We start from the raw sequence: 24,510 nt of genomic DNA on the forward strand, positions 1-24,510 counted from the left end.
GAACCACCCCCTCGCCAAGTGTGCCATATTCCTGATCTGTAATCACAACCTAATAAAATGCTATTTGAAATCATTGCGTTTTGGGAGTCATCTCTTACAAGCTTCAAATAGTAACCAGTCCTGCCTCAAAACCCCAACTTTTAATCACATTGTCTCACTCACCATCTTCTCTCCCCAAGGATCCACTATTGAACGGCTTATTTGCCATTCCTCAACAGGTTCATCTATTTGCACTGCCCTCCCCATACTTCAGTCTCTCTAAAGGGCCTTTGGCATGCTGGTTGCCATTTACCAAGATGCCACAAAATTGCCACTTTCCCCGTAGAGCAACCAGCATCTTTGCCCTCCTTTTCAAATTCCATCTCGTCACCAAAGGCTCTTATACCTTCAAATAAATGCAACATGCTATACTAAACACTTAGGCGTAAGCTACTAATTGGGTTATCTAATTTCAAAATTTACTGATATGGTCTAGTAGGTATGGAAGATCAAAGGTAGGCAAGACTAGAGGGGGAAAACAACCTGGGGGAGAGATAAATGGGGCTGGAACCTGGATGGTGGCAGCAGAAATGGAGACAGTTTCAAGGGCAGAATTAAGGTCAAACCTCTAAGACTGGGTTGAGCAAAGTTGAGCACACCTCAGAACGACCTTCTTAAAAATCCAGCTTCCTAGGCTCAGACCAAGAGACACTAACTGAGTACATCTGAGTGGGAGCTCAGGAACATGTGTTCTAATAGCTTCTGATTCTGATGCAAGCGGCCACAGACCACTCTTTGAGAGGCCCTACTTGGGGTCTTAGCACATGATGAGCAAGAAACATGAGAAGACATGATGAATCAGCACGAACTCTTCAGTCTCAAGACATACAAGGCCAAGACAGAAAAAGGGAGATCAGGAGGGGCTCATTTGCAGGGAGATGACTGTTTCAAGCCCACTAGTGTTAGGAAGAACCAGGCATCTTACTAACTGCATTCGGGAGTTTGGGAGGATAAACTGGACCCAGCCCCTTCCTTCTCCTTCGGGACTTCCATGCCCGCAGGACACTTGTGTTTGGCCAGCTCTGAGCCACGTGAGGGCCACTTCTGTGCAACCGACCTATGGTTGTCCACATCTGCCAGCAATAGAATACAGAAGTCCATCTAATTCCAAGGAGAAGCATTACCAAGCCCCACTGGCTACAGAATTGAACTGAAGTGAATTGAAATGGCCAAGCTTCAGCTTGGCATAAAAGTCAATGCACACCCACGACCAATTTCTTTTCAGATTCACTAGGCCTGAATCCTTACTCATTGAAATTCACTAACCAAGTTCCCAAACATTACCAGACCACCCTCAATTTAGCACTGTCACCCACCAAAAGGAAAGTAAACTACCAAGACTGAGCCCTCAGCTCTCATGAGCTCTGGGGTTGGGGGGGAAAACCCCTCATCTCATATTCATGATCAGACTAGATAATCCTTTTGGATCTAAAAACCCTCTGTGTTTCCCCTACAGTGTTCTGAAATAATTCCTCCTTAATAAACTCAGCTCCCTTCAAAGGAAAACTGAGGGTTCTTAAACCAGAATTGCAAAAGTTCAGTTGTGATTCACTTGAATCTTTTGCAAGAACATGGTAATAATGTACAAAGCAATGTCATTTCTGAATAAGTAAATTATACTTTAATTTATAATGTCAAATAGATAGAAAGTTGGAGTGTCACAATGTTTACATATCTATTAGCCTTAATTATTATTATTATCCACTACAGAACTAAGGGGGAAAAAAACACATTTTTCCCCTGCTAGTGTTCTAAAAATAACTCAAGTGTTAACAGATATGAGTCAGTTGTGTTTTTAATATGAGAAAGTGTGACTCTTTAACATTCATCTTCCTTCTATTAACTTCAAGCTTATTTTAATGTTTTAAATGCATGATTTACCATTTATTAATTCCACCTTACCTCCTCTCTGTCTACTAGAAGGAACTTGTTCTTAAAATCCAAGTAAGTCCCAACTGTCCTGTGACGTGGGGTGGGACTGGGACCTCTAACTTTTTCTGGGTCACTCCCTTTACTAATTCCTATTTTACTTCTTTCAATTTGTACAACGCAATCAGCACCCCTCTATATTTTCCTATACTCTCTAACTCATCTGTTTTCCGTGATATGGCCCTTTATTAATTATTCACTTCAATGCAATAAATATTTATTGAAGGCCTACTCTAGACAAAGACAGCACAGCCAAGCAGGTAATGGGAGGAAAAATGCCCAAGTCTGAGGCATTCTGGATCCTCTACTTACTACGTGCGTGACTTTGGGCTAGCTGCTTAAGTGCTGTGCCTCAGTTTCCCTATCTGTACAAACAGAGCTAACAGTATAATATACAACACTGCCTCAAGTGTAGCAGGCCTCAGTAAGTATTAACTTTGACTGCTAACACTATTTCTAAACATATTCCTGGGCTCAGGGAAGATGGAAATAAACAGGGTACAGTGACAGTTTCATATTTTAGAACTCACTCCCCAATTTAACAAATACTAACTGAACACCTGCTATGTACCAGACACTATTCAGGGGATATCATTGTGAACCCTCTTTCAATGAGAGAGAAAAACAAACGAAAATCTACTAGGATGTCAGATAATTGTGAGTTCCATAAAGAATTATAAAGCAGGATAAAGGGTGAGAGAGTAATATGGTGGGACAGGGGGCACCTGAAGAGACAGTGCTGAAGCAAAGTCCTCAGTGAAATACGGGAGTGAACATGAAAGAGAGTTCAAGGCAGAGAGAACACAAGTCTGAGATGAGAGCATTCTTTTATAAGAACAGCAAGGAGGCCAGTGTGGCTGTAGCAAAGTCAGTAAGGAAGACAATGGCAAGAGATGATTGTCAGGGATCGATCTAATGAGGGCCTTGGAGGTCATGGGAAGGGCTACGGGCTTTATTCTAAGGTAACTGGAAACCACTACACGGTTACAAGTAAGGAAGTGACATGATGTGCAGTGTGGAGAATATAGTAGAATCACATACATTTTCACTAATTGTCAACATGCTATCCATTCACTAGCTGCTCTTGTGAGTTCTCTGAGCTCCTTGTAGGCAGGCACCAAGTCCTGCAATTCTTGGAATCTCACCCAGCTTCTCTTGAGCAAGGAACAGATATATGATCAAAGCTTTCTGACTGAATGAATGATCTTTGCTTCTCATTTGACTTCATTAAAAAAAAAATCACCAAGTATCTTCTAATAAGCTCTTTTCTCGGGTTTTGTTTTTTTTTTTTTGGGGGGGGGGGGGGGGGAAGCTGGTTTGTTTCCTTTCCTATCCACCTTTCAAAGAAAAGTGAACAACAATTTCTCCTCCACAGAAGTCCACATTCCAACAACCTCAAGCAGCTGGAGCACAGCCCTGAAAGAACACAAAACATTCTATGGAGCTCTGCAAGAATTGGTCATAACTCGTGGCACCGGGGTGGCTCAGTCAGTTAAGTGTCTGACTTCGGCTCAGATCATGATCTCACTGCTCATGGGTTTGAGCCCCAAATCAGGCTCTGTGCTAGCAGCTCAGAGCCTGGAGCCTGCTTCCAATTCTGTCTCTCTGTCTCTCTGCCCCTCCCCCACTCACACTCTGTTCCTCTCTCAAAAATAACCATTAAAAAAAGAAAAAAGAATCAGTCATAACTTCCCAACACACTCTTACTTAACCTATAATCCTAACCCTTGGTCTCAAATGCACAGCAGAATAAAAATTCTAATACAGGATGGTGGAGTTCTTAGGGACCAGAATATTGACTGTGATAACAGATCATTATATGAAAGTTAAAAAAAAAAAAAAAATCTAAATCACAGACAAACTATGCAGAGTGCTACTACAAAACTCAAAACTAAACGCTTCTAAAGTAGTTGACACCAAAGAGTTCACTTACATTCTGTATCTTTTAATTTACAAAAAGTAAACAGTAAAATAGAAATCTAGATTCGTCGAATTCAAGCCAAGTTTCGGCATACAGTAGGTGAAGACTGATTTGCTCTTGTACTTTATATATAATGAGAAGAAAATTTGATTTCTGTAATGAAGCCCAATAAATTGCTGACATTAAAAACTGCCAAGTAGGGGGGCGCCTGGGTGGCGCAGTCGGTTAAGCGTCCGACTTCAGCCAGGTCACGATCTCGCGGTCCGTGAGTTCGAGCCCCGCGTCGGGCTCTGGGCTGATGGCTCAGAGCCTGGAGCCTGTTTCCGATTCTGTGTCTCCCTCTCTCTCTGACCCTCCCCCGTTCATGCTCTGTCTCTCTCTGTCCCAAAAATAAATAAATGTTGAAAAAAAAAAATTTAAAATAAAAAAAAAAAACTGCCAAGTAGGGGAAATGAAGTTGCAGAAGATTATTTAGAACAGGTGTCATTTAGGTTAGGGAAAAAAAGAGAGCAAGGGTTTTGTTATGTACTTACACATGTACCTAAACATCCTGAAAAAGAATGGGTGGATAAGCAGACAGTGGTAAGTACCAACCCAACATCCCTTTGCCCCATCTTCCTTACCATCAGCAAAATGATTGGGTTCCAAAGTGGTCACGTGACAACGTTGGGACCAATGAACGCAAGCACATTGTACTGGACACGTTTTCCAGAAAACCTATTGCACTCCTGACAAAGAGGATGGGAGTCAGGTGCCATGTACATGTTTCCCTTTGCCCTTTCCTGTTTTTCCTGCCCGAAATGAACACGCACTATCTAGGATTAGAGCGGCTACCTTGCCACCATAACTACAAAAGTCACACAATAAGGACAGTGAGGCAGAAAGGAAAAAAAATACCTGGATTTTTAAACAGTGTACCACTCTGGACTATCCACCTCTAGGCTCCTCGTTAAGGGGGGAAAAAAGTAAGTTGATTTGGTTACATTTAGTTGATTATGTGCAGGTGAACACAATCCAAACTGATTAATACACCAAACTAACAGCTCTGGTTATCACTGAGGTCAAAACTGGGTAGGGGCACATGGGCAAAGAGGCCTGGAAGCTCTAATTTTGTCTTTCTGAATGTTTTAAAAGAACATTGCTTTATTATTTGTGTCCACTTAGTCAAAAAAAAAAAAAAAAAAAGAGAAAAGAGGATCATTCTAAGAGTCCATAGATAATAGTGCACAAAGGAATGGGCGAGCATGTTGGCTTACACAATGTCCCTCTCCGAAGATTAACACGTTCCCAAACACACCTAACTTGTCTGACTATTCCATTCTCCCAGAGTCTTATGGAAGCTTCTCTTGACCTAGATTTCAACCCACTAAGCAGCCTCTTGGGGTAACAAACTGTATAAGCTCCATATGTAGCAGTAACCTTCACATGATTTTTAAATTAACTCCTAAGAGTAGTCTCAGGTAGGAATCCTGAGCTGCAAACTAGGTATTATGATTCCCCTTCTTCTAGGACTAATCGATACTAGGAAAGGCACTCACCCCAAGATATGGTTTTCAGCACTCCTATGGACGGAATAAATAATAATTACACCTCAGGTCACTGAAAGGATCTGAGCCTCAGCACAAACATGAGGGGATAACAACACAGACTTCCAGGACCAGGGCGGAAGTCAAATGGGATGTGCGTGCGGTAGATGATTTGGCTCAGCTCCGGTTAATAACATCGTAATAATTACTACTGTCAACTAAACTCATCACCATGTACATAACATTCTTCTTGAATTAAACTTAAATTCCCAGAGCATTCTTATAATCAGCTTCCATGCACCTGTTCCAGGTTCCAAATGTGGCAATCAGATTCCCTGTCACAATGGCATTCAATGATTCCTCCCACGTCACGCAAAGTGTCCACATGTTGCCACACAGCTACTTCTGAAAGCTCAAAGATATACTGGTGGCACAACTGTTAAGTGATACAGTACATCTAAAAGACAAAGTCCCTCTCAATAAAGGAACATCATGGCCTGGCAATTTGCTAAGTACATTAAGCATACAGAGAGCATTGCACAGATGGAAAAACAATGCCTGTACCCTAAACTATGGGACTAATTTGGAAAGAAGGTTAAAGAGGAAATAATGTTAGATGTTAGCTAACAAGAACCCATGGATGTCAACCTTTAACCACTCAGGTAATGCTCTTAATTGCCATCAAAATGATTTCAAATCATTGAAATGGAAAATGGTTTTTACATCCTATGACTGCTTTCCTAATGTATCGTTATCTAAAAATAAGTTATGTAGAAGTACACTGTGAAACATAAATGCATATACACTTATTTATATATATAACCATAGTTAAATATATTTACATATACATATATATGTATGTATATGTATATATATAGTAAAATGTTAATTCTCCTTGTTAGAGCTCCAAAGACAAAAACCACTCAGAAATAGCACTTAGTTTTAGCACCAAAAAGCCCCTGAAACCAACATTTTTTTAAAGGGGGAGTGGGGCAGGAAAAAGCCCTATTATCTGAAGCAATACAATATATTAAGCTCTGACTGTAGTCAAGAGAGGAGGTAAGGACTAGAGCAGACCCATTTATCTCCATCTCATTCCATCATCCAGTCATGTAAATCTGATTTCTGATTCTCCATCTGCTTATCAAACACCAAATATCACAAGATGCTGTCTTCACTGAGAGTGATCCTGTTTTTCCTCCCCTCTGTGGACTGCCGGATCCTGCTCACTTTATCAATCAGTATGGCATTATCTCTAAGTCCTCACGTGGAGCAAGGAAGCCATCACATAAAGCCACCTGTTCCCGTATGAGGAACAAGGCTCACCCACAGATAATACTTCATGGAAATGCTTGCCATCCCTTACACATGCACCATCCCCTTAAGTCTCAGTGCTTGGAAGGCTATCGGGAACAGCAAAACGTCCATCCGCTTTCACAATATCCTTCTTGTAGTTATGCTACAGTGAAATTATAATACTATCAACCTAGCAAGCCATCATTTTAAGGAACGCCTGTGGGAAGCACAAGTATTACTTCTTGACTTTCTTAGATGATGGGAAAAGAGAAATTATGTTTTTTATTTACCCATTAAGTCTTCTTTTTCAACGAAATTGTACATAAAAATATTTGATGGGTTAGCGGGAACTATTCTAAGTGGTGTGGGTGTGTCTGAGTGTCAGTGTTTAATGGACACACATCCACACAGATCCAGGTGGAATCCTCACAGCAACTTTACAAGGTACATACAATTGCTATTTCATTTGACTGAGCACACCAGTGTTCAGAGAGATTAAGTAATCTGCTTAAGGTCACACAGCTCATCTTGAAGAAACCGGCATTTATTTCCACGCGGTTTTGATCCTGGAGCCGAAACTCTTAACCAATGGGCTATGAATGACGACAACGCATGCAACCTGAAATAAAAATCTTCTACTTATTTTTATCTTTATTCTTGAACACGTGAATCAAGGCTCTCAGACTCAGTTGCTGACACTGCAGGGTCAAGAAAGTCAACATAAATGAGGGAAGCAGGTGGCATAGAAAATGAAAAATGCCCCAAAGGCTGGGGCAGCTAGCAGTCAGCTACAGCAAACTGTTACAAAGAAGAAACAAAAATCTACTGTTTCCCGAAATATGAATTTTTATGTCAAATCCTGTGATTTTCAAAAAATTCAACCAATTTAAAAAAACACTTTTAAATATCATCTGGGCCAAACAAAACATTATGTGGTCCACCACTTTGAAACCTCTGCTTCCAACGATAACTTAACCAAATTTTGGTGGGGGAAAAATATATCCAATCACTGGAAATAAATAATTGGTGATGTTCACATTTCCTAGCAAATATCTGATATCTGTTTAACTCTGGAAAACGTGAATCCCTCCTTCCTCCTGAGACAGTTAACTAAACTTGTTTCTTAATTCATGTCTTCCTGCTGCAAAGTTTTCCTTTGCTCAGGTAGAAAATGACCTTGCTGCTTCTATTTATTATTTAACAGAACTCAGTCTCAAAATCCCTGTCATAATCCATAATAAAATAGAGAGAGCAAAATTTAATCGGCTGTAAATGTACAGTAGTTAGCATTCACCGCAAAATGCTAATAATATTTCGAGAATGCCATTTCTCTTCCTGGCCTTTGGACCAAATTGGTTAATGGGCTGAGACCCGGGAAATAATGGAAATGATTTAGGCAGAGAACTTCCCAACCATGCGCCAACCTTGAACTGCACTGCATCCAAGCAGCGAAAGCAGCGCCGAGGTGGCAGCCTATCACACAGGTTTGGCGATGAGAGTTCACCAATCCGTGTGGACACCTGTCACTCTGACAAAAGGACCATCTAATATTTCAGTCCCAAACAGCCACTGCCCACTTTGTAGACACTCCTAGCACCAGATTTTCTTAGAATACTACACAATTAAAACTGATTATCTACTGGGTGTGCAGAATGTTTAAATCCGGTGGTTGCAAAGGGTTTTCTAAAAGGTAGTTCTAGTCCATTTAGGTCTCTAACCCAATATGCTAATCACGTACACTCATCACTGGGCTATGACCCTGAAACGGATCAAGGGAAGCCCAGAAATTATTTTTCCACAATCTTTGCCTTCAAATTCCTCCCTTTCAAAGAAGACATCTCAACCACAGCCTCGGGGACTAGAAAGGAGAATGGCCACCGTGACCTGCCACCAATTAATATTTTGTAATGTGGCATCTGCACCCCACACATACACAACCCAGCAATTCCTCCCAGCTGTCCATATATCCCAGGGAAATTTCTGAACAGGTCCATACAGGGACACATACATGGATCACCAATGCACTTTTGTTGGTGTTGTTCTCGTTTGGCTCTGGGATAGTGGAGAACTGCAGCAACCCAATGTCCACTGCGAAGAGAATGAAGTCACCTGTGGAGGGTGTCCGCTCGCTATGGGATGTTCGGCCACAATTCGAATCTTGGGCCTGTTCTTTACTCACTCTCAGGAACTAACTCGGGAAAATCTTTCCCACTTACATCCTGAAAAGCCGAGATGACAAGCCCTGAGAAATTTTACTTTACATGAGAAAATAGCCTATTGTATTCAATATTCGCTCCATTTTTTAAAACAAATCATATTGTGCCAGGTACCCTGTGAAACAAAAATAAGATACCCGTGCCCATCCTTTCGGAATTCTTTGCCTTGGAAAGGAGAAAGACACAAATCCTTTTCATCCCCAGTGATAAAGGCTGCAAAAGACGTGCACACCCATGCAATGAAAAACATTGAAGGCACTGGCACCACCACAGGATGCCGGGAGACGGAAGGACACGCTGCTCTAGGCAGCCATGCAGGGGCGTGAGCCCACCTCCCCTGGGCTCAGCTCTACACCCTCTGCGGCAAGGCCATGGCCCTGCAAGTTTTCAAGCATTCCCTTATTTCTCTCTCCACAAATGGGCAGGAAGGGACACTAGGAATCACCAGAAACTCAAGCCACCTGTGACCTGTCATCTTGACTCCCACCTGCTGGAACTGCAAATTGAGCACACGGATGGGAGCCGAGGAGATTCAACTTACTGGATGCCTGATGAGGGCCAATAAACTCCACCGATGTCCCCCCAAATGGGTCACACACAAGCTCCATGTGCCAATATTGCAGTATGGCACCGGAGCTTTCCCCTAGCACGGTGCTGACTGACGCATCCCCTACGGCCTTTCCCAGCTGGTCCAAGGGTAAGCTTATCTTTGCTGACACCTGAGGTGGTGACAGGCCAGCCTGCCACACAACCATCAAGTAATTGCCCTGGAGGGAAACAGCTCTCCGTGGATGCCACTAGTTGCCTGTGTTTCCAGCACCCCTTACCAAGACCCTGGGCTTGTTAACAAGGGCAGGGAGACAAGGATGTGGCTGTAAACACAGCAAATCTTCCTCTTTTTCAGGCCACGGTGAAACCTGCAAACTTCCTCTCAAAACAAATATTGGAAATGGATAAAATAAAACTCATGGGATTGCAAAGTAAGATAGCTACATTTTTAAACAGTGTTTAGGACACATGCACATCCACATGTCGCTGTTAGTAAAAATAGGTATAGAGTGGCACATGGACCACACGACAGTCATTACAAGGATGTTTATTTTTACCCTAATTAACCTGTTGATTAACGTGTTCCTGAGGGTTTCCAAACTAGTACATACTATTACACAATATTCATAGAGACTCTAATTCTATCCTTCAGGAACGCTCAAGCTACAAATATCTTCTAATTGTGAAATGCATCACTCTATCTGCCACACATGCCCCCTTATGAGCCATCAGCAACGTGGATCAAGCAGGATAAGGGACACTGTCAGGGGCCAGGGAGCAGAATGCAGGTATTTAGTCATCCTGGATTGGAACCATCTGAACTGGCATCTCAGCGATGATGAAACCCACTGGCCACAATTGCTGACCTATCTGTGGCCACGCCCTCACTACAGCTCAATGCTCACGAGCACCTTAGCAATAGATCATTTAGGTGGAGGGTTCAAGCTACATTGAGTGCTAATACATTTTACTCCTAAAAATAAAGGTCACAATCTACTTCCAATGAGACAGTAGGTGCATTGTTGCACTCTGACTACAAAAAGGCACCCATGACACAGCATTAATAGAAAATCAAAGCCCTTTTAAGTCAATTTCTTTTTTCTCCATTAAAATGCCATCAGCACACGCTTGAAAAATGAGATACGTACAGATGGGGGACATCTATCTAATGTTGTAATTGCTACCAAGATGGATAGAAGGACCCATAAGAATCTGCCCCTCTCCTAGTCAGATCTACACATTGTCAATTTAAAAACTCATCTAACTTCTGTGTTTTACAGCTGTAGAAACTGAGGCCAAGAAATTCAGAAATTTATCACAGTAATATTTCATGGTCTACAAAACTAGTTACTGTCTAAACCTGGAAGAAAGGCGGGTCTCCTGGCAGGCGTTCTCAGGCATTAGAACTACACAGATGTGATTTAAAATATTTTTATCCAAAAAGTTGTATGGTTTAAATTATGACACACCGTTATTTTAACTTACTAATTCAGACTAATTAGAGTGGTCATATCAGTCTGGCTTATTAACATGCCTAAGTAATTTAAAAATAAATCTATGATTTTATTATTTTCAAGTACTCTCAGCAACTTCACCTAGGTAACAAGAGGAGAATTTATAATTGGCAATATTTTTATTTTACCTGCTAAAAATGCATTAGGTGCATTATTTACAAAAATTAACTCCACATGAATCACAGACCTAAATGTAAAGCCTAAAGGTAAAACATTTTCTAGAAAACCACCTCTGTGACCTTGGGTTAGAGACAACCATTCCTAAGACATTAAAAGCGCAATACAGAAAAGCGCACACTGGGAAACTGGACTTCATCAAAACAACAACAAAAAAATGCTCTTCAAAAGACACTACTAAGAGGATGAACCAACTGACAGAAATTATTTGCAATTTACTTAGCTGGTGAAGGAATTATATCAAGGATACATAAAAAACTCGCAAAACTCAGTGTGCAAAAACAAACCCTACTTTTGAAAAAGGGACAAATTACTGGAATCCACGCTTCACCATTGATACACACAGCAATGGAAATCAGGTGTGACATCATCAGTCATTAGGGAAAAGCAAATGAGAGCCACCGTAGGGTATCACTGCACACTTAGTGAAAAGCCCACCAATAAAAACACAGAGCCTACCAGGCGTGCACAACAACATGAGGCACTGAGACTCTCATTCACTGCTGGTGGGAGTGGGGGGCTGGTCCAACCACTCTGGAAAACAGTTTGACAATTTCTTAAAATGTCAAACATACATCCACCACACGAACCAATCATTGTGCTCCCTGGTTATTTGCTTAAGAGTAATGAAAGCTTAGGTCCACATAAGCTCTTGTACAAAATGTTCATAAGGCCTCTCTCTGAAATGGCCCAAACTGCAAAACACCCCAAATGTCAATCAACAGGTGAATGGATAAACAGTGTGTGGCCAACAATGGAATTACTCAGCATTTTTTTTAAATGAGCTGATACACATGACATCACGGAAGAATCACAGAACAATTATGCACACGGAGGGGCACCTGGATGGCTCAGTCAGTTAAGTGTCTGACTTCAACTCAGGTCATGATCTCGCGGTTCGTGAGTTGGAGCCCCCCATGGGGCTTCTCTGCTGTCAGCACAAAGCCCACCTCAGATCCTCTGTCCCTCTCTCTCTGTCCCTCCCCCGCGCATGCATGCACTCTCTCAAAAAATAAGTAAACTTAAAACAATTATGCCCAAAGAAATCAAAGAAGAAAAAAATATATACTGCATGATTCCACTTAAACACAATTCTACAAAATGCAAACTCATCTCTAATGACAGAAAGATCAGTAGTTTACCTAGGGATGGTGGGGGCGGGGGCAAGAGGTACCGGTTATCATGAGGGGCACACCTCTTTCAGGGGTGACACATATATTCATCATTTTGATCATGCAGATGGTTTCATGATGTACATATATGTGCTAAAACTTAACAAACTTGGATGTCTGGGTGGCTCGGTCGGTTGAGCATTTGCCTCTTGATTTTGGCTCTAGTCATGAGCTCATGGTCCGGAGATGGAGCCCTATGTGGGGCTGTGCACTGGGTATGGAGTCTGCTTAAGGTTCTCTCCCCCCACCACCCCTCCCCAGCTCACACATATGCAGCGCATGCTCTCTCTCTCTCTCTCTCTCAAAAAAGAGAAAACTTATCAAATTATACACTTTTAAATGTGCCATTCGCGGTACGTCAGTTACACTTCAATAAAGCTGTTAAGAAGCAATGCAATTAAAAGAAGGGCTTTACATTCCAAACATAAGACCAAAACTCTTTATATGAAGTATTTAATTTAAAACCTCACAAAAACACTTTGAAATGTGGCACGTTGCTAGGCCCATTTCCAGGAAAAAGAAACTGAGGCTCCAAGAGAATGAATAACCTTGCTATTCAGGAACTCACATAGCTAGGACTTTACAGAGCAAAGGCACAAGCATTTTGATTTCACGTTAAATAAATGCTTCCAAAGAACTTGACAATTTTTTAAGATAACTTCAACAGCTCCCAGGCAAATATATTTACACTATTTATTTGCTTAGCAAATCTCTTTTCATAGACAGCACATGGGTAAATGTCATCCCTATCATTCCAGGATCATCACAAACTCTAAAATTAATAGGGTTCAAATTAAGGTTTCAGTGACTCAGAAACAATCCAGGTTCTGACGTGTGACACACCCCCTGAGAGTTGCAAGTGAGGCTCACTGTAAAATAAATTCAACATCAGCACAACACAGGGTGGAAAGGACAGGCTAACAACCTTCTTGCTCCCACCTGGAGAGATCAAACCCCTGAATTTTTCTCCAGGAGCAGACACACATGCACACACACACACACACACACACACACACACACACACAACCCTGGCAACCAAACGCTGATCTAGTCATTCTGTGGATGTTTCAAATTTCTAGGTGGTGCCCTAAAAGTACGCTAACTAGGAAAATAATAAGCTGCCCTCTCTTTACATACAGGCATTATTTCCTACAGGATACGACTGGCCAGCAACAGCTTAAGCCCATGTAATACTGCCAATTGGAATTCCCCATCGTCCGCTGGTCAACACTACTTGGAAGTCTTTAGGATGACACTGCAGGACATCTGGCGAAGGGGTAGAGAAAACAGAAACATATTCACTTCCCTGACTCAAATCTACCCAGGCTCTCAAAGCTCCTGTTGGACGAAGTGCCTTCCACCATCCCTTGCAAATGCTTTCCAAACAACAACTTCCGTGATGGTGCTTCATTTGGAGGAAGAAGACACACAACTATGTTCTCCTTCATCCATCACCAAGTTCAGGTTGCTCAAGTCCTCCACCCCCAGACTTCAGGTATTTATTTCTAGTCCTTTAGCAGGTAGCAAAGGTCAGTGACGAACCAGAAAAAAATTACCTGCTTCTAGTAACACTATGGATACTCCCATTTTATTCATTTCGTGCTCATAATATCTTTTCCCTGAAACAAAGTTCTCTATTGTTTTCCCTTCTGACCTTGAGACCCCGTAACTCACATCAAACAGGTAAGAAACAGGAAACCCAATTGGAGACGTCACCACCTTCAAGCTCTCTTGGTCTTCTTTAAATGGGTTACAGTTCTCACCTGATTTCCAACATTCCCTAAAACAGAAACACTGATGGCACATGACATTAGGAGTGAAATTGGGTTTTTTAAATTTTTTTAATGTTTATTTATCTTTGAGAGAGATGGAGAAACAGAGTGTGAACAGGGGAGGGGCGGAGACAGGGAGGGAGAGGGGGAGAGAGAGAGAGAGAGAGAGAGAGAGAGAGAGAGAGAGAGAAGAGGAGAGGAGAGAGAATGAATCCCAAGCAGGCTTCAGGCTCTGAGCTGTCGGCACAGAGCCCAACGCGGGGCTCAAAATCACAAACTGTGAGATCATGACCTGAGCAGAAGTCAGATGCCCAGCCGACTGAGTCACCCAGGCGCCCCGGAGTGAAAATTTTTTTAACTCTGTATACACACATAGCCTTCTCATAAACAATCAATCATTTCTAGTAGCTTTTTGAACATCTCTTCAATAACATTATTTCCAGTGTGCTATTCTGAGACCACCATATGGGGCAAAATATTTCAAGCATCCAAACTACACCTAAGAAAACACAAAACCTTTTTCTTCCTGTCCCATCTCTACCCTTCCTGACTCTTTTTACCAATGATTTCATTTTCTTTATATGGGACAAAAGATTCTGATTTCCTTATATAGCACTGACATCCAGAGGAGATACTGACCTGTAGCTTTTAAACCCCAAATTGTAGGCTTTGTTTAGATGAGTTTAACTGCATGGCTTGAAAGAGGAAAGAGGAACTTTCTTCTCAAGGGTGAGGAGAATCTTTTTCCTAACTACCCAGAGAACTCTTCAAAGGCGGGATCTTTGCCTGCTCTGCCTCAAAGACTCAAAAGGGGGCAGAAGGAAAAGCCTGCTTTGCCAAGTAGGGTGACTCCCCAGCTCATTTAAGGAACTGAAATCCTTTTCTCTCCAGTCAGTGAAACAACCCTTCCTTCCCTCGAAAAACGATGTGAAGCCTGCTCATTTGTCAGGCATTTTGCAAGGCTGACCTTGCCGACAGCACTGGGACTCGAACTTAGAGCTGAGGACATCAGAAGAAGCCGGGGATTAACACCTCGTGTAATCTGTTCCTTTCCCTTCTTATTAAATGCCAAGGTTCTGAAAAGCCCATCAAGATGGCACTGGAGGAAAACAATGTAGGGTACAAGGTAGGCGAATGGACGCTAGAGGCTTTCGGCATCCAGGAATGACCGTGCCGGTGCAAAATGAGTATTTATTCACAGTCCTTCGGAAAAGTGGAGATGGAAGTCACCGTTTTAGAGGCAAAATATCCCTCTATCAGCCCGGCTGTGGCACATTAAGGCTAAAATGGAGACTCAACAGGCCTGGATGAAACCAGAGCTTGGTAAGAGCAAGAGTCTCACTTTGTTTTTCCTTCCAAATCAGTGATTCTCATCTCTGGCCCCAGGCCTGAACACTCACCAGGTAGCTATTAGCTAATACAGTTGCCTGGGCTCCACCTGGCAAGATTCAGACGCAACGCAGCTGTGGTGAAAAGCCTCTGCCTTTGATCGTGTAATAGCTCCTCAGAGAGAGAATTAAGTAGGCATCATCATACAGACACCCTTATCAATCACCGCCCAAACAGAGGCTTTTTGACCATTCCACAATCCTTCTTCTTGTTGATAAAACAAAGGATTTGCCTGTGGAGCTGCGTACATAAAGAAACCATTCGCTGGAGGTGGGGCAGGAGGAGGACAGGGAAATTATGGAAGAAACCGTACTGAAACTGCATCATCAGATTGCACCTGAGGGGGTAAATGCCCAGTATTGGTCAAAAGAAGCTGTCCGTGGAGTAACTTCAAGACTTACTGGCTGGAGCCATCACACACACACACACACACACACACACACACACACACACACACACTCTATCTCAAATTATTTTGAGACTTCACTCTTCTTAAAAGTACTCTCTTGCAAACAATGGTCACATAGGCAGTGATGAGGAAATGGAACGATCTTCCCCACTCTTTATGAACAGAGGTCACAAACCCCACTTACCTAGCATCTTCCCTAAACCTAGAAGTAGTCATTGAGGGGGAGGGGGGGACTAAATACAACATAAAAACAAATTAAGTAAAACACAGATAAAACATTGTGCCCTACAATTGACCCATGAAAATGCAAATAACTCATAATTCTTATCTTTCAGGAAGTACTGTTCAGACCCAATGTGTTAGCTTGTGCTGTTTATCACAATACATGTGGCTATGGAGCACTTGAAATGTGGCCAGGGCCACAGGTAGAAATAATATTTTGGATATATTAGGTTACATAAAACGTATTCATAAAATTAATTTCACCTATTTCCCTCAACTTTTTAACACGGTTATAGAACATTTAAAATTACATATGCAGCTCTCATATTTCTACTGGACCACCATGCAGTAGACCAGGCTTGCTTTCTGCTATTGAGCTCTTCTGAGCCTTGCCTGCCCCCTAGTGTCAGAACTCTGGCAACACAGGCAAATCATTTTCCAAACATCTGTATAAGTACCATTCATTTTAGTCTGCAAAGTAAACAATAGTAGCTTACATATGCAGCTTTATTATTTGCAGTTTTCACAAGTAAGTTGCATTTGAGCCTCATCAAAATAACTCCTGTAGTAGAAGTTGCATTCCCCACTTAGTTGTTCTCTTGGAAAGAAAGACATTTCTTACAGAAAATTAGGGTGAAAATAGTCATTCCAATCAAAAGTACCTGCAGAGTTCCTGTAAAATTTCAGCCATTATAGGAGCCAGAAACATGAGCTCAAACTTAGATTCAATAACTACTCTTCGATTTATCCTAAGTTAAAAATAACACAAGGCACCTGTAGGGGCTAAGGGCTGGCCACCCCCAAGATGGGCCACGTTGGCATAAAGGTTATTTTGAGTTGAAAGCAATCAAGACCCAGTGGATTAAGTAAAGCTCTTTAACTCCCCGTGAAAACTGTGTAAAACGATTTTTGATAGAAGACCTGCTCCAGGAAAAGAGCTATCACCAGAAGTAACTATGTTATGATATGAACCAGGTATGGTAGAGAGGGAGAATAGGCCTGGTCCATGAACAATGTCTATAACCCACTGTTCCTGAGTATCCCAGCAAACATCTGTTTACCGCACATTTACTGCTTCATTCTTCCTAAGGATTGCATTCCTTCTCTTTGAAGGCCCAGACCCCTACCCACTTCTTAGTTCAGAATGATGGACATACCTCATTTTGCCTGGCTTTGTAACTTCCATGTCTGTATGGATTCCCCGTACATAGCCTATTAAATTTTATTTTCTCCTGTTTATCTGTCTCGTGTCAGTCTGATTCTTAATCCAGCTAGAAGGACCTTAAGGGGACCAGATATTCTTGCTCCCTGACACACCAAATCACAGAACCACAACATTCAAATTTTCATCATCATTTATAATACGGAAAACAGGACACCTAAATTACCATAAATTTCGACAGTACAGATAGCTATAAAATAGAATACATTTAAAAGGAGAAGGCAGGTTGCAATAAAGACAACTAACATTCATTGAGCACTAACTGTGGAACACAATTCTTAGCACTTTCAAGACGTGAATACAGGCATACCTCGGAGATCTACAGGGGCAGTTCTAGACCACTGCAATAAAGTCAACGACACAATAAAGACAAAAGGATTTTGTTTCCCAGTGCATATAAAAATTATGCGTACAATACACTATAGTCTATGAAGGGCACATTATCATTAGGTCTAAAAAACAATGTACACACCTTAAAAATACTTTATTACAAAAATTGCTAACCATCATCCAGGCTTTCAGTGAGTCATAATCACTGATTGACTGCAGATCACCATAATACGATAAAGACATGGTTTTAAATATTGCAAGAATTACCCAAATGTGACACAAAGATGTGACATGAGCCAATGCTATTGCAAAAATGGTGCCAGTACACTTCCTTGCACAAGATTACGACATTCAATTGGAAAGAAAAGATAAAAAGAAAGAAAAGGAATGAAGAAAAAACAATTCAGTAAAGCACAAGAAAACCAAGTACAATCAAACAGGGCATGCCTGTGGTGGACCCCTAATTACAAATCTAACGGGACTCTTTTTTTACATTTTATTATCTCCACTTCACAGAGGAGACTAAGTCCCAAACCGAATTGATAATCCGCCCAAGTACAGAAGGGGGAACCAAGCACACGTGAAACTCCCACAGCTCACTGCACCATGAACAGTACAATCCCTTGTATCTGACCCAGGCATTTCATGTCTTCTGCCAGCACCCAGGAAACTGTGACTGGCGGACTCATTAGCTGGCAAGTAGGGGGAGATCTCAGACCTGTCACAATTCTCATCACCCGACCAGCTTCCAGCACCTCCAGTTCACTCTGTCCCCAGCTTCCTGCAGCCTTGTTAGAAATACCTTTTTTCCTGCTTTCTTCAAGTTGAGCCGAAACGTCAGTCTTCATAAAGCAATGCTCTTCATCACGGTCAGCCTTTTAGAACCATGAAAAACAAGCCTTTTTCTCTTGTACATGATAAAGCTTTGACCTCTCAAGGCACTGATCTATCTCCTTGTACCGACACAATTCCCAGCCGTTCCTCAAAGATGAAAGTTTCCAGACTGGCTCTCATTCTGGATGCCTCTAAATATATACATAGCTACCATTTATTGAGTGTTTACTATGTGCTAATCCATCTGCCTACTTTTTCTCATTCTGTCATCCCCATAACCTCGTAAGGTAAATACATAGAATGTTCCATTTTCACAGACGATGAAGTAGGTTCAGAATGGTTAAGTGGTCTTGACAAAGCCACACAGCCATACGTGCAGAATCAGGATATTTGACTTGAGAGTCCAAATACTTGGTTCCCTTTATGGCTTCATTCTCACGTGTGTTCCAATTAGTCAGGGCCTATTTACACCTGGACACAGTAGAGCACATAGGAGGCTTTACACCAAAGCAGATTATATTAAATAGCAGCTAAGCACCACAGCATCTGCTGTCATTTAAAACCCCAAAACAGGTCATACTTAAAGCTCCCTGGAGAAACAGAGCCACTGAAATGAATCTGCACATCAGCAGCACCTACGTTCCTAACTGTCTGTTACATCAGAAAAGAGGCTATGATGTTACATCAAAGAAGAAGCATCCAACTTCTAAGGGGAATTGTAAATTTCTTTGAAGTGTCCAATTTCTCCTAGGAATCAATCTCACGGTCGTAGGGTGTTTATCATCCCAAACTCATCATGTCTACACTGGACAAAACTTTTGCAAAGATTCCCCCAGTACTAATTCCACAAGCTTCTCAAGTTTCTGAAGCTGGCAGCACCTTTCCACCATGTTGTCTGCTGCCCTCTTGCGGGGAAACGGTGCTACTGACAGGAAAAAAAGAGGAAAAAGCAGAAAAAGACAAATCGCTAGTTGAAGAAATAACAGAGTTAACTCTGACTTCTTTTAAAAGAAACTGACCTAGCAGTTGACCCTTTCACCTTTTCTATTGCTTGAGGCTACACAAGTCCATGTGGTCTCACACTCCATCATTACATCAAGTAAGACCTTAGAAAACAAAGAAGGATGGTCTTTTGTGTTTTCTAATTCCTTAGAAACACCACTTGTGGACTTCTGTCCATGAATGCCATGTGCCTTAAATAAAGACTCCCACCACCTAGCCTAGGAAAAGTAGGTGGGGTTTTATTAGGTTTGGCTTCTTAATGCTTGAACTGAAATGAAAACCACAAGCCACACCTAACACCTCATCTTGCAAAAGTGGGGTGAGTCGCACCTTCTTCCCCACCATCTTAGAGAGTCGTTGTAAGAACTCTCCTTGTTTGGGGGCACCTGGGCAGTTCAGTCGGTTAAGCATCTGACTTCGACTCAGGTCACAATCTCGTGGTTCGTGAACTCAAGCCCCACGTCGGGCTCTGTGCTGACAGTTCAGAGCCTAGGGCCTGCTTTGGACTCTGTGTCTCCCTCTCTCTGCCCCTCCCGCACTCATGCTCTCTCAAAAATAAACATTAAAAAAATGTTAAAAAAAAAAAAAAAAAGAACTCTCCTTGTTTATATGCAACCATCAATGAGCCACTCTCCTAATCCAAGCCATTAAAAGCATCCAATAAACTTCTAACTAGGGTTTCCCGGGGCCACAGCTCCTTTAATTGGCCAGCACCAAACACAAAGCCCTTGGGACAGTGTCAGGAGTCCTTCTGGACACTCACGCACAGGCTTCTGCAGTTAACCCTCTGTGGCTTGTTCCTGCTCTGGAGCTGCCTACATCCAGAGCGGAGTAAAAATCTGACTAGAGCTTCTCAGCCTCTCAGTACAGACAGCCTCCCCCACCCCCACCCCACTCCTGTTGATTCTGACTCTGAGTTTTCTATCAGCGGAGCTCTTATGCTAGGAAGAAAACCACAGACTTGCTTCTCCTGAAGGTCATTAGTGAAAATTTCTACCAGTCCCCAACCCCTCCCCATCACACACACACACACACACACACACAGAGCCTCACTGGAATGGGAGGGAAAAGGGAGAACAGTGAAGGGATGAGGTAGGGGATTATCAAAGTGCCCAGTCTACAAAAAGCTTTTGCAAACCAATGAGTAAACAATCACGAGAGCCAAAAGAAAAGTGGATAAAGAATACAGTAGCTCAAATAAAAACAAACAGTTCACCAGCACGCTGAGTTGTCAGTCAAAAACAGATGCAAGCCCATACAACCCACAAGTTGGCGAAAAATTAAAACCTGATAGCACCAATGGGGCGCTGGGGTGGCTCAGTTGGTTAAGCGACTGACTTCGGCTCAGGTCATGATATCGCAGTTTGTGAGTTCGAGCCCCGAGCTCTGTGCTGACAGCTCAGAGCCTGGAGCCTGCTTCAGATTCTGTGTCTCCCCCTCTCTCTCCCCTGCTCACGCTCTGTGACTCTCTCTCAATAATAAATAAACGTTAAAGAAAAAAAAACTTGAAGCACCAAGCATTGACAAGGGTTTGGGGAAACGGGCATGACCACACAATTACTGTTAGTGGAAGTATAAATAAGTCCAAAAGTTTCTAAGGGCACTTTGGCACTACTAAAACATTAACGTGCTGGGTCAGAAGCTGAATACTCACCAAAATTCAGGTTCTGCTAGTCTCCCTGCACCCGCAGCTAAAGTGTTTCCCAGTTGCTCTGCAGTAAGGTGTGGTTATGGGCCTCTGGTATACACACATACTGGTATACACATTCTTTTTTTTCTGGAAGGATAGTTGTTAATGATTAATTTTATGTATCAGCTGGATTGGGCCATGGGATGCCCAGATACCTGATTAAACATTATTTCTGGGCGTGTCTTGAAGCACATGGGTGGCTCAGATGGGTAAGCCCCCACTCTCGATTTCGGTCCAGGTCATGGTCTCATGGTTGGTCTCATGGTTGGGCTCCATGATGACAGCACAGAGCCTACTTGGAATTTTCTCTCTTTCTCTCTCTCTCTCTGCCCCTCCCCCACTTGCTTACACTCACTCGCTCTCTCTCAAAATAAATAGTTTTTAAAAAATATTATTTCTGGGTGTGTCTGTAAAGGTGTTTCTGGAAGCGATTAGCGTTTAAATTGGCGGACTGAGTAGATGCCACTGCCCAATGTGTCAGAGCCTCATCCAATCCCTCCACCTTGCAGATTACAGATCATGGAACATCTCAGCCCACACAGTTATGTGAGCCAATACATCATAAGAAATCTCTTTCTATATCTAACACACACGCGCGCACGTGCGCTAACACACACACACACACACACACACACACACACACACACGGTAAAAGAATAAGAGAACAGAGCCCCCTGCAGGAGGGAACCAGTCCTGGCTCCTTTGATGGTTGTTCAGACAAGTGGTGAGAGGGATTTAAATCACCAAGATGGAGGAAGCCCCCAAAAGCCAAGAAGCACGTGCTGAGAATCCAAATAAAATCACCTAGGAATGAAATTTTCATTTCCTTAGCAGAATTTGCCAAGGCTTTGCTCTGACTTCTTGCTGTCCTGATTGCTGTTGAGTCTTTGCTCACATGGAAGATCCTGTCCCTACTTCTTGTGTATATAATTCTAACCTTAATTTATATCTATCCCTATGGTTGCACCTTTTCTAAATTCAAAGACATGAGGATTGCCACATGGATAAAAACTGAAGGTTCCGTCACATCCTGTTTCCTTCAACTTTTAATCACTTTCCAACACAGTGTCGCAAGCTGAGTTCCTGGATGTTTGGAAATCTGTTCTTGATAACCTGCCCCATTGAAAGGTTTGCCTGACTGCTACCCTCTCAACCTCCACCCAAGAAAAGAGATACGAATTAAACAGATAAGACTAATGACTTCACACACTCTATCCCTGAGAACAAGCTCATCAAAAGACACACAGTGCAATGACCAGGTAGCTGTAGGCACTTCACAGCAGCCAAATGGTATTGATTTTATGCTGATTCATTAAAATTTCAATTATTTTTCCCTTCTTCTCTGAACTCTCGCTTGAGAAGGGAAAATTGAGTCGTGAGAGATTTTTAAATTCATCTGAAGCCTAAAATTATGTCTTAACCTTTAAATACCAGAATAACAGAGTGGAACGCACAACCTGTTACACATCTGAAGGCAGGGATATCTGATAAACTCTACACACAAGACCTGTGGGAGAGAATTCACGATTCTGACCTATACCTGGTTTAAGGGTTCAATATTCACTTTTTCACTAAGCCGTCAAAGCAAGCCTGGCATTGCCACGCCTCAAACTATGGAAGCAAAGACAGTAAATTAATTACCTGGCAATAAGTCCACAAACGTGAATTACTCAGGAAAACACAATTCACTGTGGGCTTTCCAAGTATGTACCACTTTCATTGTGTATGTAACAAGGAAAGGGGAATGGGGGCAAACACACAAACACACACATGCACCTGCACAACCACACACAGATACTTAACTGATTATTTTCATCTTTTTTTAGAAATAAGCAAAGTATAGACCAGGGTCTCACTAGAAATCATGAGGATGATACTCTAAAACTTTAGACACGTTTTATTTTAGGTCCCATACAAAAGCTACCACTGCTTTTTTCTTTCCTTTCTTCTTCATTTTTTTAAACCCTTCACCATCGTTTCTCCACACATGTTGAAAAGGTCTTAGATTATCTGAAAGCTTCGCTCTAGCCCTGGAAGTGTTTAAGTTTACCAATAAAGATGTTCTGCCTTCAAAGGAAGCTACAGCAGTAATACATGCACAAAGAAAGTGCTGCTGGCTCTCTGGGATTCTCTGAGAAAAACCACTGTAAGAATGGAAATGTACTCAAGAAAGGAAAAGGAACAAACCTGGAAAGCATCTTTAAAAAATGTCTGCAACAACATTCTTTAAACACCACACCACTGAACTGCTTTGCTCTGATTATTTCACGCTTTCTCCCGTTATTTATACACCATCAAAAGCTCTTGTCAATTACCTGTGTCTCAAACATGGGCTCTGACATTTTCAAGGGTTTTATTAATTGATCTCAGTGACATATCATGAGCTTAAAGGGCTTACCTGCGTGTCCCCGGAGGTGCTGGCTCGAGGCAGACATCAGCTTACAGCACACCATTAACACATAGGCCAGAAAGAGCCAGTGTGACAGTAACACTGACTTAGCATAGACTCTCATCCTGGAGAGAAAGCAGGACACAAAGTCAGTGAGAGCTCAGTGAGGTGAGGCCCTGGGGCAAAACATGCCAACAGGCTCTGGGGGGAACTGGGAGAAAGCTGCAGGACATATTCAGTGCTGGACTTCTTCTCCCCCCAAGGAAAGTGAAGGCCAATTACATCTGATTTGCACCACGTATTAACTCAATGTGCAATGAACACTTTTTGTAATTACGAGTTTTCATGTTAGCAATGTGCTTCAGTGAGAAGTCTATTTAGGGCCACCTGGGTGGCTCAGTCGGTTAAGTGGCTGACTTCAGCTCAGGCCACGATCTCACGGCGTATGGGTTCGAGCCCTGCATCAGTCTCTGTGCTGGCAGCTCAGAGCCTGGAGCCTGCTCCAGATTCTGAGTCTCCTGCTCTCTCTCCCCACCCCCCACCCCGCTCGTGCTCTGTCTTGCAAAAATAACCATTTTTAAAAAAAACTTTTACAACTGCTAAGTCTATTTATGAAGCCCTAGTGTATAGCTTGACTTGTCCTGATAGAACATGGGGGTATATATACTATTTTATATCAAGAAATGAGAAAGTTACATACTTAAAGGTGGATTCAAATAAAATAGCCACAGTTTCTGCATTTCAAAGAAACCACGGAAATTGTCACACTCAGCCTGAGAGTTCTCCCCTGGCTACATACTATATATACATATTAATATATGATTATCAGCCTCAAAGTTTGGCGGGAATATGGGCAAGAATAGGTAAATATAAAATAAAAACAGATGAAAAGATAAAGAAGATGTGGTATAT

General features: G+C 42.2%; 1 protein-coding gene across 1 annotated transcript in view; it reads right to left on the reverse strand.

Moving 5' to 3' along the window:
• TAFA4 (TAFA chemokine like family member 4) overlaps positions 1-24,510 on the reverse strand; it is a 169,152-nt gene that overhangs the window by 93,683 nt on the left and 50,959 nt on the right. The window contains exon 3 of the mRNA XM_032592487.1: positions 23,608-23,723. Coding sequence (XP_032448378.1) covers positions 23,608-23,723 — 116 coding nt within the window. The remainder of the gene's footprint in view (positions 1-23,607; positions 23,724-24,510) is intronic.

This window comes from Lynx canadensis, chromosome A2, assembly GCF_007474595.2.
Source record: "Lynx canadensis isolate LIC74 chromosome A2, mLynCan4.pri.v2, whole genome shotgun sequence".
Taxonomy (NCBI): Eukaryota; Metazoa; Chordata; class Mammalia; order Carnivora; family Felidae; genus Lynx; species Lynx canadensis.